The 17946-nt window shown below is 32.1% G+C and overlaps 2 protein-coding genes across 2 annotated transcripts; both read right to left on the bottom strand.

Annotated features, from left to right (window-relative positions):
• Positions 1–1793: 1793 nt before the first annotated feature.
• LOC140440037 (uncharacterized) lies at positions 1794–10842 on the bottom strand. The gene is made up of 2 exons (XM_072530278.1): positions 10521–10842; positions 1794–2770 (listed from the first exon to the last, which is right to left on the bottom strand). The coding sequence occupies exons 1-2, from the start codon at positions 10705–10707 to the stop codon at positions 2193–2195; spliced, it is 765 nt and encodes a 254-aa protein (XP_072386379.1). The 5' UTR covers positions 10708–10842; the 3' UTR covers positions 1794–2192.
• Positions 10843–14777: 3935 nt separating this feature from the next.
• On the bottom strand, positions 14778–16662 carry Dhod (dihydroorotate dehydrogenase 2). The gene is made up of 2 exons (XM_072530277.1): positions 16523–16662; positions 14778–16299 (listed from the first exon to the last, which is right to left on the bottom strand). Exon 2 carries the CDS (start codon positions 16290–16292, stop codon positions 15132–15134), a length of 1161 nt encoding a protein of 386 aa, XP_072386378.1. The 5' UTR covers positions 16293–16299; positions 16523–16662; the 3' UTR covers positions 14778–15131.
• Positions 16663–17946: the final 1284 nt, after the last annotated feature.

The raw sequence follows: 17946 nt of genomic DNA, 5'->3' as shown, positions 1-17946 counted from the left end.
TAGGGACGGTGTCCATGTCTTTTCAAAATTTTTCCTACTCTAAATCTTGAAATTCCATATTGTTCTCCGAGACGAGATGTTGATTGGGTAGGATTTTGCTCAAGACTTGCACAAATCAAAGTGTCCCTTAGTTCCAAATCTGGATTTACCTCCCTGCGAACTCCTCTTGGAGCGAACACGGATCCATAAGTAAAAAAATTACGTATAATAGACTGAATTGTTGATCGTGCTTGGAAACATATTTACAAATTGTTGTCTAATCATGTTGTCTGATAATCCATTCATATGCCAGACAACAATTTGCACTTTTTCCTCGACCGTTAAAACCATTTTCACGAATTGTTTTTTCAATAAAAAGTTTCTGTTTAGAGTGCAAAAACACTTCTCGATATGTTATTATTTGATGGCTTGATGATTTGGTTAGCTGTAAAGCAGGCAGCTGTTGGCGCGCATCCATTACAATGTTGTCAATTGTTTTGAAAATCATTACCTGTACAGAGGAATTGATATTAACACTGAGATTTTAGTGATGGATTTGACATTAAACAGTCTTCACCGGATTATTTTGCATTCACAACTGAAGACTGTAAAACTGGAATTGAATTTGAATTATTTGGTATTTCTATTTTATAACATTGGAATAAGAATAAATTGTAAATAATGAGTTTTTCGAAAACTTGTTACCTAATATGTATCATATTTTCTATTATTTTTTGATTGAGTAAAACAAAAATTTTATCCTTGGTGTGAATTGAACCCCAATCTTCTTGTCAATAGACCACGTATCTAACTATAACACCAATTCCACATACAATAATTGTTTTTGGAATGAACTTACCTACCTTTATTTTAGTCAAATATTTTAGTTGAGTTATTTTTATTATTAAATAAACTTAAAGATTTATAATTTAAAATCGCTACTAATTAATGTTTTTTACTATAATATATCTTAATTTATTCAATCATTTATTCTAACATCAGAAATTATTAAAATAAAATATTTTCGAGGTCATCCGTATAATTATGACTGAAGTCAAATAGCCACGTCTAAGAACTAGCTTTATCTCATACTCTCTCACAACTTAATCTGTCTTCTATCCTTTCCGCTATTTTGCCGGGTTGTAAGACACTCATCACTGTATTGTTGCTTAGTTCGAACTATTTTGGAATACTGTTCAGTTATTTGGTCACCCTATTTTCAGAACAATATTGGTAGATTGGTACCATAGAAAGAGTCCAGCATACATTTTTGAGATATTGTGTTTACCATTTTAACACTATTATTGAACATCATGATTATTCCCGTATCGTTTTAAACAATTATCTTTACCCTCACTCCAGAACCGTCGTGATATATCAGGAACTATATATAAGATCATACATGGATTTATTGATTGTCCAAACCTGTTAAGCCATATTAACTTTAATGTTCCCCATCAAGCTCTACGTTACCACAATGTTTTCAATAACCCTTTCCACATAACAACCTATGGTATTCACAACCCATTGGATACATACATGGGGCTATTAAATGTTTTCGATTTTGATATTTTCATTATAACTTTAACTCAGTTAAAAAGATCTCTTGTTTTGTGATATGTATATTGGTATTGATGAATTTTGTTCTTGTTATATTTTTAGTAAGATTTTTAGTTTATTTTTTAAACTTTTTGATATTGATTTTATATTTTCAAGTTTTGAATCCTAACTGTGATATTGTAATTTAAACTGTTAAAAGGTTATCCTGTGTATTAAATAAATTACTAAAAATAAATAAATAAATAACAAAGCAATTCCACAAGCTGAAAGCGTTTAATACCTTGGAATGGATCTGAACAAAACTTTGACATGAAGAACCCATATATGGAAAAAGCACCAAAAATTGAACTTAAAATTTCGTAAACATTATTGGATACTGGGCAGAACATCGAAGTTGTCTATTCGTAACAAACTGTTGGTATACAACAGAATACTCAAACCGTGGGGATACAGAAGCAAAATCCAACTTATCCATAATGGAAAGATTTCAATCCAAAGTGTTACGCTCTAGAACAGGCGCCTCATGGTTCATGTCAAACAAAAATATTTATTGCGATCTAGAAATATGTACGATCAGTGAAGTGACAGTTCAGAGAAAGAAAATATTTCCTTATTTTCTGAGCAGTGTATATTTCTATAAATTGTGTAACAAACTAATCTGGTCGTGACTCATTTAAAGGATCTTGCATGGGAGTAAAACTACTATATTTTTGTAAAACTTGTAAAAATTCTACCCTAACAGACAATTTCTGTTGTTGTGAAAGATTCCTAAAAGATGGTATCAGCGATAACAAAAAATATCTATCTCCATCTATTTCATTATGCAAATAAAAATTATTATCATCATTAACATCTCCATTCTGAAATCCATCCCATACCTCAAACACGGGAGATTGATTATCAAATTGGGTATTGAGTTTTGCTTTCTTTTTACTTATAGCAGGCACAGAAGTGTCTGTATATTGTGACTCTTCGCTTTCAAACTTAAGTACCTCAGCCTCTTGTGTTTCTTCCTCCTCCTCTTCATCTACTTCATTATCTGGCTTTTGGTAAGACTTGTATTCCCCCTCGTCTCGTTTAATATATGGTTCCAAAAATAACATGGACCTATAGTAAATATATTCACGTTTCACTTTACTAGAATTTCTTGCTGGCTTTATTTCTCTTCTAATGTTTAAGTCTTTCCGGAAGCTATCTCTCAAGTTTCTCCATTTTTTTTGGACTTGGAACACTATAAATAAAAATAAAAATGTATTAGTAATATTTTGTCATAAGACATCTAAATGTGTGTTATTATAAATGAGGAAAATTTCAGTATAAAAAAATAAGTAAATATTATATAACTACAACTTATATAACTACAACAACGTGTAAAAGAGATGTCGTTAACCCACAATCACTGACCTTCCCATGTGTAACAAGATCACTGAACTGTTAGATTTTATTTAATAGCCCCTGTACACGTTGGGCCAACCTTAACCTTAAATTAAATCCAAAAAATTAAGAAATATATATGTCTAATAAACAAAAATACTCCAAAATACGCCAAAGTCGGTCCCAAGCCCGGTTGAGAAAGGAGGAGGGTGAAACGGCTGACTTAGATCTTGGGGTACTTACTGATGCCGATAATATGTGGGTATCACAAATACCAAGAAACGTCTCAAAGTATAGAACAACTAACACATAGTCAGCAAATCCTATCTCAGAATGAGAAGGGTGAGGGCGAGTCTCCAGCGCCCAAAAACTGGGGCCACTCGGCTAAGGGTAGAAGGCCCCTACAGAAATCTTCTCGGTCCACCAGGATTGGAAGTTGTGGCGATGGGCCTGCTCCCCATCACACGAAAAAAAAAACTGTATTGCAAAAAATCCTAGAAAGAAAACGCCGGACGGTCTTCGATGGAAACGACCCAGCTTACGAAAAAGGGTTAATGAGTTTTGGAACATGGAATGTGCAAGGTATTCGGACTAAGCTTGATGAGGTGTTGAAAGAAATTAAGAGATTTCAATTAGATGTAACAGTCCTTACAGAAACAAAAAAGAAAGGGAAAGGGACAGACGAGTTTAAAGATTTTGTTCATTTCTATAGTGGAGTAGGAAAAGACAGAAGAGCAGCAGCAGATGTAAGTATATTGATAAAGAAAAGGCTGTCACAAAATATTAAGAACTGGGAACAAATAAACGAAAGGCTAATAAAAGTTGAGATGAAGCTAAAAGGACGTGACATAGTGGTAGTGGGCGCATATGCACCTTCTGAAGATGAAAAGGACGAGGTAAAGGATAAATTTTACGACGAATTGACGGACCTGGTAGAGAGTATTGGAACTAGGAAGGAAGTAATTCTACTAGGTGACATAAATGCTAGAACCGGAAGAAAAGTAAATAGCAAAGTGGTCGGTCCATTTGGAGAAGAAAAAATAAATAAAAACGTTGAGAGATTAATAAGTTTCTGTGATCATATGAATTTAAAGATAATGAATGGATATTATCAGCACAAGGATATTCATAAATTCACGTGGATTCAGCCAACGAGGAATTTGAAATCAATAATCGATTACTGTTTATGCAAAGAAAACTCCACAATAAAGGTTAATAACGTTAGAGTCCATCGAGGAGCAGAATGTGGATCTGATCACCATTTGCTTAAACCATCACTACTATTTGCATTTAAAGGAAGCCAACGACAAAATGAAAACGAAAGAACAATGATACTGCAAGACATTTCAACAAAGAGATATAATCTACAAGGTTTTGAAAATGAGTCTACCCAGTTTCTGTATCGAATGAGGTTGAATCTGAAATTGCACGATGTTTGTTACTCCTCACCAATTAATACGTACAACGAAATTATGAAAGCACTTGACGAAGCTGTAATGGAAGCTATTGGAGAAATGGATAACATAAAAAATAGAAATGAATGGTGAAATAAAGAAATAGAAGATCTTGTGGGGAAGAAGAAGAATATATATAACAAATGGCTAGCAACAAAGGACCCTTACTATCGACAACAGTACAACAGCTTAAACAAAGAAGTAAAAAAAGAGGTAAATAAAGCTAAAAATGAGATGTGGAATAAAGCCTGCGATAACGTAGAAAATTTTATGGGTACAGCAAGAAGTAAAGAAGCCTGGAAAACAATTAGATGTAGTAGAACAGATATAAAATAATGCAGTAGGTTAACTCTAATAGCCCCAGAATTATTCTGTCTTTAAGAAGCAACACTAAAATGGCTTCGAAACGGACGCAATAGCGACATCTGATAATAAATCCGTAAAATAGTTTTGGGGGAGACAAAGAAACCAATTCGCTAATGATTTCTGCTTAGTTGAGGAGACATGTCGTGGAATGCAAATTTTAGATTCCCCATGTCTCTATTAACATCTTCATCAACGTCTGCTTTGCCTTGCAATTTTTAGAAGGCTCAGATTAAAGCAGAAATCTGAATTGTGTTTCGAAACTATTTTACGGTTTTGTTATCAGATGTCGCTATTGCGTTCGTTTCGAAGCCATTTTAGTGTTGCTTCTTAAAGACAGGAAAGATTTATTTTTCACGTTGAGAACGCCTATGAATAGCTGTTCTGATGAGCCTTATTAAGGCGAAATACGTATAAACAGATACATAGACGCTTTGTACGTGAAATCAAATCTTGACTGTCTTTTTCATTTTATTCGGATCTACTCTGTATGAGTACAAGAAACCAATTCGCTAATGATTTCTACTTAGTTGAGGAGACATGTCGTGGAATGCAAATTTTAGATTCCCCATGTCTCTACTAACATCTTTATCAACGTCTGCTTTGCCTTGCAAACTATTTTACGAATTTTGTTTGAGTTTGATGAAATTTTGTTAGATTTTTTCTAACATGGTCAGTGATCGCGGGTTCAGGTAAAGGTAAAAACCAAGTTAGTCCAGTCGTTAGCTGATTGAGTCGATTTGACCTACAAATTTTATTTAAAATTGATTTCGAGCGCGTAAAAGACATTCAAAATCGCCGGTTGCTTCAAGCGTTGTTTCTTTTAGAACGGCTCATTCTACACAAAAAGTGCTAATAAACATTTTTGTTCAAAATTACCTCAACTACATTTCCTCGTTTCCTCTTCAATTTTTTCCGTTTTTTCCTCCCCTGCGCGGGAGGGGGGGCTTGGGGTAGCCAGGGGATAGGAGTGGTAAACTTGTTTGCATATTTTTAAGTCCCAATATTGACAATCTCCGTAAAATTCAGCATATTCGTATGATTTTTAGAAGTTCAAACAAATTCTGAACTTTCTTTAAGTCCAAATATAAAAGTAGTGGAATTTCCATAGAAATGACATTAAACAACTCCAAGTTTAATACACCATTTGATATTGCAAATGCCTTTGCCAAATATTTTGCATCAGTGTATGATACATCTGACTGCACACATTGTCACTCTCACAGTACTGAGTGGGGTTCATTTACCTTTAAATATATCACAGAACTGGATGTTGTAAATAGTATTAAAAAACTTAAACCCAAAAAATCTTCTTGTCCTGATAAAATATCACCCTATATCTATAAGAGATTGGCAGAACCCTTAGCTAAACCTCTGGCGTTTTTGTTTAATATGTAGATTGAACAGGTATATTTTCTGGATATCTTAAAAATGACAACAATTTCTCCAATACATAAAAAAGTTAAAAAAAATGGCATTCAAAACTATATCTTTATCATCCTGTTAAATAGTATTGCTAAGGTTTTTGAAGGCATCCCTTATGATGATATATAAGCATGTTAAGAGTAAAATTAGCAAATTCCAGCATGGTTTTGTAAGTGACAAATCAACAGTAACAAATCTCTGTTTTCTCCGAACATGTTACTAAGGCTATTACGGCAAGGGAGCAGTTGGACATTCTGTATTCTGATTGCGAAAAAGCATTTGACAAGGTCAATCACTGTATTCTTTTAAATAAACTGGTACAGTTTGGTTTCTCAAGAAAAGCTTTTAATTTATTAAAATCTTATTTGTCAAATAGGAAGAATACAGTAAAAGTAGGTAATTGCTTTTCTCACCAATATGTGTCATCCTAAGCAGTTCCACAGTGGAGCAAACTTTGACCATTGCCCTTTATTTTGCGCTGTATTGCATCAGGTTAATGTATGCAGATAATTTTAAACTTTTTAAAGCAATCTCTAATAAGAAAGGTGCAGTTAAATTGCAGGATGATCTAAGGTCAGGTATTCAATGATTCAACAATTCGAAAATGACTCTTAATGTTAAAAGTGTGCAGTAGCTTCATATACTCGAAAACTTATTACTGTTATTGAGGATTATTATATGAATGGTGATCAAGTGGGGAGAGTGAGTGTTATGAAGGATCTTGGAGTTACATTTCAAATAAACATTAAGTTCAATATACACTTTTGTGAAATAACTAACGGAGCCTATCGTGCTTTGGGTTTTGTTATTAGAAATAACAATAACTCCAGAATAAGCACGATTATAAAACTCTATAATGCCCTGGTGAGACCACATATTATGGAATATGCTTCAAACATCTGATCTGATGACTTTCAACGATTGAAAAAGTTCAAAAATGATTTTTAAAATTTCTGTATGTAAGGAAAAATAAGGAATATCCATATATGGTCTCATACAGGGTAATGCTAGATTCATTCAGTTGCAGTGACTTGTCACTAGAAGAAACATGCAGTGACAGGCCATTATGTTTATATACTTAATTGTTAACAGTATTAAGTACACAGACTGTGATTTAATTAAGCTTATTTACTTTAGAGTACCTAAGAGTAGGTTAAGGATAAACAACCTAGATCTATTTTTTACAAATTCCTATAGAAACATGTCACCAGTAAATGATATGTTAATAATTTGTAATGACGTATTTAATAGACTGACTCATGTAGATATATTTAATGTAAAAATCAGTGGACTTAAGACATTGCTTGCTCATCAGCGCTAAGTTTAAGGGGTTTAATAAAACATATACACCCTTTTCTTCTCTTTCATTTATTTTATTAATTGCATGTTTATATTCTTAATTAACAGTTTACATGTAATTACTATTAGTTTGTAGTTTTTGTAGAGTTTCAAAATAAATAAATAAATGTGCCAAAAGTACTAATCAGATTAGTAAACCTATGCCTAACCAACACCAAAGCAAAAGTAAGAATGCAAAATCAACTGTCTGATGAATTTAATATCAACAAAGGTTTAACACAAGGAGACCCTTTATCCACAACACTTTTTAATTTTGCATTGGAACAAGTTATCAGGATAGAGAAGGTACAATATTTACATAGATCAAGCGAGTCATAGCCTATGCAGATGATATAGACATAATTAGCTGGACATTAAAAGACCTAGAAAAGATTTATGCATATTTTAAAAAAATGGCACATACTATGGGTCTAAAGTTAATGTCTCAAAGACAAAGTACATGAAAACAACTTGGGAAAATGTACAAATGAAAGGCACTCATATATCTTCAAGCGGGCAAAAAATTGAAATAGTAGACCCTTTCAAATATTTAGGATCAATAGTTACAGAAGGAAATAAAAGCAGTGATACGGTAACAGCGATAGCGACTTGGAGACAAATGCTTCTACAGTCTACAGAATATTATAAAGTCAAAATTATAATCTAATAACTCAAAATTAAAAATATACATAACAGTGATGAGACCCATAGTAACACATGCATCAGAAACATGGACTTTGACTTGTGAACAAGGGGAAGTTTGAACCGAAATAAAAGACTGAGTTGGTTGGAACATATAGAAGGGATGGATACCTAAGAGAAATACAAAAACAGTACTTAGAAAAGAATTAAACGGGAAGAGACCGAGAGGTAGGCCCAGAAAGAGATGGATTGATGGTATTAACCAGGATTTAAAAGAACTAGAAATAAGAGAATGGGAAAAACAAGCAAAAGAAAGAAAAGGATGGTTAACTATAGTCAAGGAAGCAAAATATACATGACACTGAAATACCTCCCTAAAGAAGACAAACTAGGAAATAATGATTTTAAATATAAAACATTGGACTTTTTGAAGAGTTATGCGTGTGGCTAGACACCCAAAAGGTGACCATGGCCCATGCAGAGAGATAAGTGCATTTTTTATGAGGTTATTCGGAAATATATATTCGATATTAGGAAACAAGGTTATACTTATGTACCTATGGCATGAGGGTCAAGGAAAATGGGGAGCCAACAAAATCAGCAGCTGTTTGCTACACTACCTTTAGCACAATGTAACTGGTAAAAAATTTAAAAAATTATCTTTTACAGCAATAATTGCACAGGATAGAATAAAAATAATTTTGTCATATCCCTTCTTTTAAGCAGCATTTTAACAATATGGACAATTGAAGAAATAACTCTTAAAATCTCGGTTGTAGGTCACACACAATATGAAAAAAATGTAGTAAATAAGATTCACGTGACTCAGAGGGCTATGGAACTCCAGATGTTGCGTGTCACTGAGAGACTGAATTCCAAACGAAGAAATATATCATAGGTTCATGAACTTTGTAAAGGTATCCAGGTTTTTTTGTATTCAGCTGTATTTTAGGAATTAAGACCTATTAAGACTGCAATACAGAGACCTGTTTTAAGGCACCTCTTCTTTTCCTTTTCAATTAAAGCATGCATTTTTGACAATTCATGTTCATTCCCCTTTTTTAATAAATAAAAACTTTCCTAATCCCTAAAATGAACATTAAAGGAGTAGCTTATATTACTGAGTTGTTAATATTCACCAAAAAGGGAGAAGTGTCACAATGGACAGTACAATAACACATGATTCTCAATAAATGATGCAATTCACCTAGAAACATACTTTCCATTATTACCATAAGAATCGTTATAGTTATGTTAATAATATATTTCCATTAAGGACAGTAATAATGTAATTTTAATATTGTAGTAATTCTTAACTATATCTTTGTATTGAACATCTTCTTCTTATGGTGCCTATCCGGTATGGATGTTGGACATTAACATGGCTATTCTGACTTTGTTGACTTCTGCCCTGAAAAGTCCTGTAGCGGTTAAGTTAAACCATTTTAGCAGGTTATGCAGCCAGGATATTCTTCTTCGTCCTGGACCTCTTTTCCCATGCACTTTACCTTGAAGTATGATATTGGACATCTACTGCTATTAAAATTTAGATACTTTAACAGGGTTAAATGGTTAAAAGATAGGTTGGCAAATATGCTTTTCAAATTTTGAGTTTTGAAAAATACTGTTGTAGCATTGTGCACATTTTCTCTTGTATCCTTCCTGCTTTCAAAGCATTCCATTTTTAGTAAGTTTTTTACAATTGTGTATACCTAGTAATTTAATTTTTTTAATGGAAGTATAATAGAGTTAACTAATCCTGAAGATTTTTAATGTGGACCAAATGCACCAAACTATATGGACATAGCAGAGGAATACATAGTATGGTCATTCTAAAAAATTAATTATGAACTGATTTCACGTTGAAACTGATGAGTTAGGTACCTTAAGCAAATATTGAAACTTTTAATTTGCCTAAATCTGGCGCAACTAGGCTATATTTATTTACTTAATTTACATAAATTAGCTCTTATATTATGATTTGTCAAGAGTTAACATAGTATCAAAGAATATAGAAGCATAATCAAAGAATAAAGAGGCATATATGCGTCTATATTCTTTGATACTATGCTTATGATTAAATATTGCATTTTGCATTATAGGTATTTACAAAACATTAATCTCACGGTTTGCGGTTTTGTAGCAACATCCATAACTAAAAATTTACCCAAACACAATTTAATTAAATAATAAAAAGTGTTAATTCAACAAGTTAGAAAGAGAAACAATAAACAATGCCTACATAGTTTGTAAATACCACAATACACATAATATACAAGTCGAGTCTTTTAAAGGCTACTTATGCAAGTATAAACATTAGACACTAAATTATCAACACTTTAATTTATAATTAAATGTTTTTAAATTGGATACATATTGACTTACGCTTTGAATTTCTTTCTGCCTCGCCGTAATCGTACCACTGCGGTAGGATTTCCGCACAAACGTCCATCCATGCCTGTTCTTTATCTTCTTTGTTGTTATAATCCCGATGCTTCTTGTTGTAAAGGATTGGTCGTTTCTCTACAGCTGTTATTAGAGATTCCACACGAAAACAAAAATCTTCTGCCATTAAAGCGGTTATTTGGCCGCTTAATTTGAAGTTCTAAATGGAATCAGAACAAAACCGTCCGACTCAGACACCCTATAAAACAACCAAGCTTGGGTACGCTTACGTTACGGTTCAGGAACCGTATAACCGCAACGTCTAGTTTGTATTCGATTTTCCTTGACGTAAGGTTTTAGACGTGTATGTACGTCCCACATGCCGGGATTTTAACTAGATAGCTAGAAACTGCGGTACAAAAATATTCAACATTAAGAAAATAACAGCTAATTTTCCAAGACGAAAAAAGTTAATTTGCGGTATTCATCGTAACTTATAACTGGATGATTGATTGACAAAAAACCAAAAATATTTCGATAGTTTATGAGTTTTCCTAGGTTGCAACGTCAAATGTGGTTCATTTTATTGTTTTTTTTTCAAATTTTAGAAAAAAAAAAGAATTTTTTTTTCGTAGAACGGCGTAGGTAGGCGTGGCTAACGATGATACAAATATGACGGTGGGATCATGGCCGGACTCAATAATATTAAAACTACTATAAAAATATGACTAGTTATTCAGAAGATTTAATCATAATCTAAAAATGTGCAATACATTTTTAATAAACTATGATTTATTTATCCCGCGGTAAACCCTAAAAACATGATATATTATACATAAAGATAAATTAATACAGTCAAATACTATTAATTTATTCTCTGAAGTACGGACCATTACTTTGTTTACATACCTTTAGAACGTTATTCCTGAAGATTTTTTTTTATTAACATTGCTTCTGCTACTGCAACTACGTTGAGAACAAGAAACCATTATTATGCACTATCACAATATACAGTATTATTATTACAGTTTCTATAAAAGTATTATAAAACGAAAAATATTCGAAAAACAACAAACGTAAACAAACATATACGATCTGTCAAAAGTGTCAAAACAATCTTAACGATATGGCCGAAGTGAGGTCGTTTTTAGTCACGTGATGCCTTCTCCATAGATTCTAACTCGATGGAGTGCTCACCGTGCTCACTCACTCACTCGTACAGTACATCAAATTTACTTACCGCTGCACGTCATTATCATTGACAGAGATCGAAGTTGACATAGTGTAACCTCGGAAATCTTTTTTGGATGGTGCTAGAAAGGTCACCAATGGAGACACTGCGGACAGCAGCCAGATGGTTGGTGGAGAGCGAGTCGTGGGTTCGAAACTAGCTTTTGGAACCGGGAATGGGTCCAACGGACGAAATAAGTAAAGATAGGATAAGAGATATTGGAAAAGATACAGAAATAAACAAAAAGATCGATGGGTAAAATTACCAAAGATACGATAAGATAGGGAACAGGGCGCCACTTATTTTTTTTTGGGTTTAAGGAGAAAATTAAGAAACCTTAGAAAAGAAAAGAAATAAAGAAAGATATTTCGGTTCTGAGACCAAATATAAGGAAAGATCTCAACAGTTAACTATTCAATAAATTTGGTCAACACTCTACATAAACAAATAATAAATATATTAGGTGGACTCCGTCCACCTACTTACCTACGAAACTTAATCGGCCTGATCTTTCTACTAGTCAAAGATATAGTAATATTTAAAGGTAAAAGTAAATATTCAGAGTTATGGTTATATCAGGAAATTTTGTTAGGAGGCGACAAATAAAATACATGCATAAAACAAAAACAATATATTCGACAGCACAATGATGTCGGTAGCTAAATGTACATACAAGTAATAAAAATACACAATCAACTATGAAATGGCGGTGTACACATAAAAATAAGCAGTAAAATGAATAAAAAGTACCTTTACAAATACAACAATATAATAATGAACAGGTTCAATTATCAGCGAAGAGAGCCTGATAGTAAGAAAAAATTCACCCAAGGTTGATTAAAGGTCTCTCTTTGCTGTTTAATGGCATAGCTCGAGACACTGGGTTAAAAACGCATAACAATTATAGCAAATAACAAAAATTAATCAAATATAAATTTACGAGAATACAAAAAGGTTACCGAAATAAAAATTTAACCAAACCGCACGTGGTTAAGTTGATTATCTATCTCGCACTGTTATTTAATGATGGAGAACTAAATGTTCGTAATTATGTTTATTGAAATTTCTTAGTAGCTGGTGGAAAGTTCGTAGGAAAATATTATGTAAAAATCAGTAGTTACTCTCAACTACAGGTGAAGACATGGATGAACTTAGATTCGCCCAGATGATTGAAAAAAAATATGATAGAATACCATATTAATTGCCCAGATAAGTGGAGATACTAATATTATGGTAACTTACAGTAATTCCTGATGACTGCTGCACTATTTCACTGAAGTTAATTTAATTTACTATAATACTTTACTTGTATCAAGCACTGAAGTTAATTAAAATTAAAGGTACTCTATACCAATATTTAATCTAATATATTAGATAAAAAAACTCAAATATACAAGTGTATACACACTTAGAAAGAAAATGCACAGATAAAGTGACAGAGAGACGATAATGAGCAAAGCGCCTTTACTTGACGAATGCCCACCGGGAAGTAAATTGGTTCCTCTAAAATTTTACCAAACTATCCAAAAAAAGTGAGGGTATTTCACCCCAAAAATGATAAGCCAGCCTAGATGGACTTCTAAGAAGGTAAAAAGATTCTAACGATCACCGAAACTAACGGTACCTTCAAGCTAGGAACGTGATGAAATATAAAATCCCCGGAATTACGTTATCTTCAGAAAAATTACGACAACGTGCCTTCGCGATATTTAACAAATTTATCATAAAGGAACCCGGCCTTAGAGCCGGAAGGAATTAACCGAGGATTACCTAAACCGTCGTTTTTAATAAGTCGGTTATTCCGTATTTTGAGGTGGTCTCCCAATAACATTTAACAACCCATTTGTGAATACGACCATAGGCGTATCATCCACAGGGGTAAAGGGATTAGAAATAATTTAATATATTAATTATAAAAAAAACATGTTACAATAGTTGCCAAAGTATAAAAAAATCCTGAATCCATTTAAATCAAATAGGTCACATAATTATTGGAAAAGTAAATTATACAACAAAATAAATTAATATTTAAGGTAAATAAATAGAAGCAAAACAAGAGTTAAAAAAATAATCTTGTTAAAAACAATTTGAGCCGCTTGTATGCGTCGTATAAAGATGTAAAATGGAATACTTAAACAAAAACAACACTTTTTTCATTACTTATTAACATTAGTCAACACCGCAACTGTCAAATAAGTAATACCAATTTATGCCAAAATATCATCTTTGTTCGATTACAGTTACAGTGTGTTCCGAACAAATGTTGTTCATAAAAACGCTTTATAATGCATTTATACAAATTAAATGAAACATATTATTGTGTATTTCTTTAAGTTAACATTAATGGAAATCTTTAAATATTATTTCTACGCGTATATAATAAAATATGTCTAGTGGCTGTAATGCCAGTGTACTCGACAAAATTATTCTAAAAAAGAACACACCTACCGCCTAAATATTTCGTGTTGGTATCATGTGACCTCACGGGCTGTGACGCGGATGTCGTGCAACGGTAAGTAAATTAGATGACGTATAAATACCTATAACTCCATTAATTTTGCTCCGAATGCTCTGAAATTTTAACTGAATACTCTTGAAGAGCTTACTATCGAATAAAAAACGCAAAAATACTCTACCCTCCCCCCTTAAATATGATCTGAAATTACTAGACAACCAAGAATATTAATGATAAGTTAAAAACAAAAATATTTACATGCAGTTAATTAACAACATAAAATTGCATCAATTAAAACAAATGTTTAAATATTTATTTTTAAAATTCAATAATCGTTTATAGATGGTTATTTACAATTGGAAAGTTTTTACTGAAAATTAATGAATATATATTTATAAACGATTATTTCTCTTTTTCAATCAAATGTCCCTTTAGGTTACCCTTTTATCAAAATCTCTTTTAATTTTTTTTTACATATTAAATATACTCGAAAATTTTGGGTACATTGATCGAAGTTTCAATAAGTATATTGCTGTACACAGGCCAGCTATGTACAGTTAATGAAAAAGTATTGAAAGTTACAAATTTAATTTATTATAATATTAATTATTAATAACATTTAACATAAAATTAATACAAAAGATTTATTTGACATTTTTCAAAAAATTAAAACAAGACTCAACAAACAAAACATTTCCATCAGTAAATACATTTATAAAGCACAGCCCATTTCAAATCGTTCTTAAATTATACACTTAAATATAAAGGTTATTTATGTAAAAAGACATATTTTCACATGTTTTATGACTTCTATGCATATCTGCACAAAATAACTGAAAAGTGTTACACAAAAGATTCTAAATCAAATATATCATGTGTAACTTCAGAATAATTAAAAAATGTGACTCATTTATCTACCTAAGGGTTAAACAGACTTGCCAACGGCCTCTGTAATGTTATTAAACCCATCTGCAGTAACTAACTTGTCCAAGTCTTTTTTGATTTGATTTACAATCTCAGGGCCTTCGTATACCATAGACGTATAAATTTGAACCAAATTTGCCCCAGCTTTGATTTTTTCGTAAGCATCGGCACCAGTAAAAATGCCTCCTACGCCTATAATGGGCAAGTTAGTCAATCTTTTCATTTCTTTAATCATTTCCGTAGATTTTTCTTTTAAGGGTTTGCCACTCAATCCACCAGTCTCTTTCTTATTTATGGATAGCAAATAATCAGGTCTATCTATTGTTGTGTTACTAATTATAAGTCCATCTACCCTACAACCTGTTTGTTTAAGCACTTCAGCTATATCTTTTTTCTCTTCTGTGTTTAAATCCGGTGCTAATTTTAGTAACAAAGGTGGTTTATTGTCCATTTTTAAATTGTTTCTAGCGGTTATAGTTGAGCTTAAAAGTGCTTTTAACACGTCCTTATTTTGCATGCTTCTAAGTCCTGGTGTGTTAGGGCTACTAATATTTATTACCAAATAATCACAAAAAGGTCCAAATTTTTCAATTCCTTGTACGTAGTCACCTACTGCATCATCTGATGTTTTATTTTTACCTAAGTTTACCCCTATGATCACATTTTCCTTACTACTTCTTATACGTTGAATCCTTTGTAGAACAGTATCATGACCCTCACTATTAAAACCGTATCTGTTTATAACTGCAGAATCTTCTAGAAGTCTAAAAACCCGTGGTTTCTCATTGCCCGGCTGAGGATTGGGAGTCACTGAGCCTATTTCAACAAATCCAAATCCAATATCTTTAAGTCCCAGCACAGCTTTCGCATCTTTATCAAATCCAGCTGCTATACCTACAGGATTGGTGAATTCTTTTTGAAAAATAACTACATTTAAAGATGGTGGATCATCATAATTGGATTTAGGCAGCAATCTATACTGACTTATGAATACAGCTAAGTTGTGCGCTTTTTCGGGATCTAACAAATGAACAACAGGCATGACCATATCTCTATAAAAGGCATTTCTATCTTTGTAGTAAGTTAGAGCGGAGAAGCTGATATATCCGCCTAAAGCAACTGTAGCGAGAGATTTTAATTTCCGTGCAGAAGTGAATCTCATACTGACGCTGAAAGGAAAACACGAAACATTACTTTTATTGCTGTACAATATTAATTAAAAAATTAAACTATTATAGTCCAGAAATATTAATTATTGAAGGAACGCTTACGGATATAATTTATTCTAAAAAGTCGGTTTAGTAGACACTACTGGTATTAGGTGTATTTACATTTTTAAATTACATACTTTAAATACATTATATAAATCTAATATAAGATAAGTATACTTACTAGTTTGTTAACTAATTGAAACACATAAATATTTAAATTAATCACTTTTTCTAATATATTTTTTATATTGTTGAATAATAACAAAATCTGCTTCAACATGTGAGAGATTCAGTTCATTCCGATTCTTCATGATCGATGTGCAGCTGTTAAATCGATTGTAAAATCGAAAGTGGGGTTTAGGTATCGTAGCGATCGTAGCATGCAGTTACGAATCACAGGCATGTCTAATAATCCGACCAATATGTCGAATAAAAAAAAACAATTGAAAAATAGTATTTCATATTTTAAACTAAAAGTTGAGCTTATTTTATTCGCATAAAAAATATTTATATCCAAATATTATTCTAGATATTTTAAATTTATTTTATATTCTTATTGTTAATTTTCGAATTTAGATATCTGTTCTGTTTGATTTTATTTCGATGGGTTCTGTTTTTTCCCAAAGCTTTACTTTCGTTTTGTTTATATTCCGACTCTGTCGAATGTTTTTCCTTTGTTCCTTCATATTTTCTTTAATGATTTTTTCCATACAACCAACCCAGAGAAGGTGTGACAAACATTCTCCATTGATTATTAAGATCTTTTTTGTTTCCCTTTTTATATATGGAGCGTAAGTAGGTAGTCCATTTTCCATTCCTTCGGTATTTTCCCATCAAATAAGCATTTGTTTTAATTTTTGTATTAAGGCCGAAGTGTGTGTTTTAGCAGTTCTGCACTGCACTTTCGCTGCCGTTGCTCTGTTATTTTTTTATCGTTTTTAGCGCATTTCTTATTTTGTTTTCAAATATATCTGTTATGTTTGTCTGTCTTTTACTTCGTAAGTCGAGGGAGTATATATAGATATATTTTTTCTTGTAACAACTCTGAACAATACTTTACCCATTCGTCCATTTATATTAGTTCTATTTTCACCCTTTCATGGATATTCTGTCTGAAGTTCTTTAACGTTTTCCATACCTCCCTTGCTTTTGAGCTTCCCATTAAACTACCTACATCTTAAAATTTTTTTTTCAAAATTGCTGCTCTTTATTTCTTTTTTGTTTCATCAGTTTTACTTTTGTTTTCTTGATCTCCTGTGGTCAGCCACTTTTGGTAAGCCACTCTTTTATTTTATTTGGTTTTCTATCTTTGTTGTCCACCAATATGTTTTTTGTTTTTAGAATTTATCTGGCCATTTTCAACGTTCTTCTTTTTTTATTTCTTATAAAATCCATATACTTAAACTCGAAATTGGCATAAAAATTATAAAATAAAAATTAAGAAATAACGAAAAAAAATTTTTAAACATATAAAACGACACTGTTGTTCATAGCAACAAAATAGTTTTTATGTTTACTTTTATAAAAAAAAATAGTACGCATTGTAATCACATAAAAAGCTTATTCAAATATTGAATAAGCAATGATATTATAAATGCACTGAAA

The sequence above is a fragment of the Diabrotica undecimpunctata genome, chromosome 4 (assembly GCF_040954645.1).
Source record: "Diabrotica undecimpunctata isolate CICGRU chromosome 4, icDiaUnde3, whole genome shotgun sequence".
NCBI classification, from domain to species: domain Eukaryota; kingdom Metazoa; phylum Arthropoda; class Insecta; order Coleoptera; family Chrysomelidae; genus Diabrotica; species Diabrotica undecimpunctata.
Note: the sequence above shows the minus strand (reverse complement) of the source record. Positions and strands in the feature narration are given on the sequence as shown.

Coding starts and splice junctions, on each gene's coding strand:
- LOC140440037 (XM_072530278.1), bottom strand. CDS start 10,707: ATGGCAGAAGATTTTTGTTTTCGTGTGGAATCTCTAATAACAGCTGTA. Junction 2,771..10,520: donor GGCAGAAAGAAATTCAAAGC/GTAAGTCAATAT, acceptor TTTTATTTATAG/TGTTCCAAGTCCAAAAAAAA.
- Dhod (XM_072530277.1), bottom strand. CDS start 16,292: ATGAGATTCACTTCTGCACGGAAATTAAAATCTCTCGCTACAGTTGCT.